This window comes from Etheostoma spectabile, chromosome 2 (assembly GCF_008692095.1).
Source record: "Etheostoma spectabile isolate EspeVRDwgs_2016 chromosome 2, UIUC_Espe_1.0, whole genome shotgun sequence".
NCBI classification, from domain to species: domain Eukaryota; kingdom Metazoa; phylum Chordata; class Actinopteri; order Perciformes; family Percidae; genus Etheostoma; species Etheostoma spectabile.
This window is the reverse complement of record NC_045734.1, coordinates 21,374,885-21,376,689: the sequence shown is the minus strand read 5'-3', so window position 1 is coordinate 21,376,689 and position 1,805 is coordinate 21,374,885. Positions and strand designations below refer to the sequence as shown.

At 40.7% G+C, this 1,805-nt stretch overlaps 1 protein-coding gene across 7 annotated transcripts in view; it reads right to left on the bottom strand.

Moving 5' to 3' along the window:
* Positions 1 to 1,805, bottom strand: part of LOC116700431 (adhesion G protein-coupled receptor L1) — a 26,368-nt gene that overhangs the window by 8,221 nt on the left and 16,342 nt on the right. For all 7 annotated transcript variants that reach the window (XM_032533631.1, XM_032533642.1, XM_032533652.1 and 4 more), the window contains 3 exons: positions 655 to 758; positions 197 to 382; positions 51 to 89 (listed from right to left, as the gene is read on the bottom strand). In XM_032533631.1, the coding sequence (XP_032389522.1) occupies positions 51 to 89; positions 197 to 382; positions 655 to 758 (329 nt within the window). The remainder of the gene's footprint in view (positions 1 to 50; positions 90 to 196; positions 383 to 654; positions 759 to 1,805) is intronic.

The window sequence follows — 1,805 nt, the reverse complement described above, 5'->3', positions numbered from 1 at the left end:
TCTATCTATCTATCTATCTATCTATCTATCTATCTATCTGTTTATCTCACCTGAACATAAGCTCTGCATGTGCGTTCCCTCTTCTGCAGCTGAAAATAAGAAAAACTTATGTTAGAGTCATCAACACTGACATTTACGCTCTAATGTCAAAGGAAAGGTCAAGTACACTTCTGTAATGACAACAGGAACCATTTACCTTGTTGTAATTGCGTGCTGCTGACTCTTTATTGGCTGGTCTCAAGGCCTGGAGCTGGGAGTCCAGGATATCCAATAGTTGTTCAATTAGCTTGACGGACATGCTGACATCACCGGCGTAGATCCGGCCCCGGGTCAGGTTGACCAACTCTCCAGCGATGTTGGCAGCATTCTCTCCGCTCTTGATCTGGAGTGAGGCGGGGGTGGTTGTAATGTCAAATATTTTGACATTTAAGAAAGAAGTGCTTGCTTACTGGCTTTGGGGCATTTGCACAGTGTGTGTGCGCGTGCATGTGTGTGTAACTGTAAATGTGTGTGTGTAGGAGTGCGCTTTTACATAGTGCAGGAACCATTCATCATTCACACGCGTTCATACATTCAAACCTATATTTAACAAGTTTAACACCCACAGTCATTGGTTTGGGTGTGTGTGTTTGTTTGGGTGTGTATGTGACTAACCTTCTGTGCAATTTGGCTGACCCAGGGAGAGGTGCAGTTGGAAAGGTCAGGCCCTATGGAGTTCCAGCCCACAGGAGACTGCATGCACTGATAGGAAGCTATACCTGCAGACACAGAAAAGGTGACACACACTGTCAGAAAGAGAAAGGATAACTCTTTTTTTAGTAAAGGAGACGGTTTGTTTCTCCTTGCCATGCATCTTTTACCCTTACATTCCTTTAATTTCTGTAAATATACCAGTGTTAGCCAGCCGGCTAACATGGGCTCCACTTAAATGTGATTCTGTTGGAGTCCAGTAATGGATACTAACGGTTTTGTTTTAGTTGTTGATTTAGTTATTTAACATGAAAATATCATTTTATGAAGTTATGGCTAAAGTGTTAGCAATAAAAAAAAGTTACTTGCACATCATAACGTCTCAGTGACAGGTGTGTAGGATCAACAATTCTTGACTTGGAGAAAAAACGCATTGAGTAAGTAAAGTGTTAGTAACAAAACTTAAATTTAAACATCCAACAAAAAGCAAAATTAGCATATATTTGAAGCTGTGTTTGAGGCCACCCGATGAATTTAAGTACAATATTTACGTCCCTTTTATATCTGTTTACATATTATCCATGAACTCCATACAAAAACAACTAGGTTGTTAGCTTATTAGCTTTAGCTTGTTTGTTCTTCAATAAAGTTTGAAGTCACTAACTTTGAGCAAAAACCAGTGAATGCACCGTACCAAAAAAAAAAAGAGCTAAAACAGGCCAAAAAGCTCAGTAATGTTATCTGATACAGCAATACTGTACCCCAGCAAATTCATCACCTCTGTGCTAAAACTATGTCCAAACCATTCAACATGATTAGGACAAGACAAAATGCAACCCAGGCTTATCTCCATAATTGGCATAACAGCTCTTGCACAGAGGAATCACTGGGCTAAGGAAGACAGCTGCACAGCGAGAGGAAGAATTGAGAAGCTTCTCTTGACACTATAACCCCATTCTTCTTCTCTCTCTCTCTCTCTCATCTGAGGGAAAGTTCAAAGAGGGGGCATCCGACTACATTTCAAAGGGAAACGAGATACAGATACACACATGAAATTAAAACACAAACACACACACACACTCACACACACACACACACACACACACACACACGCA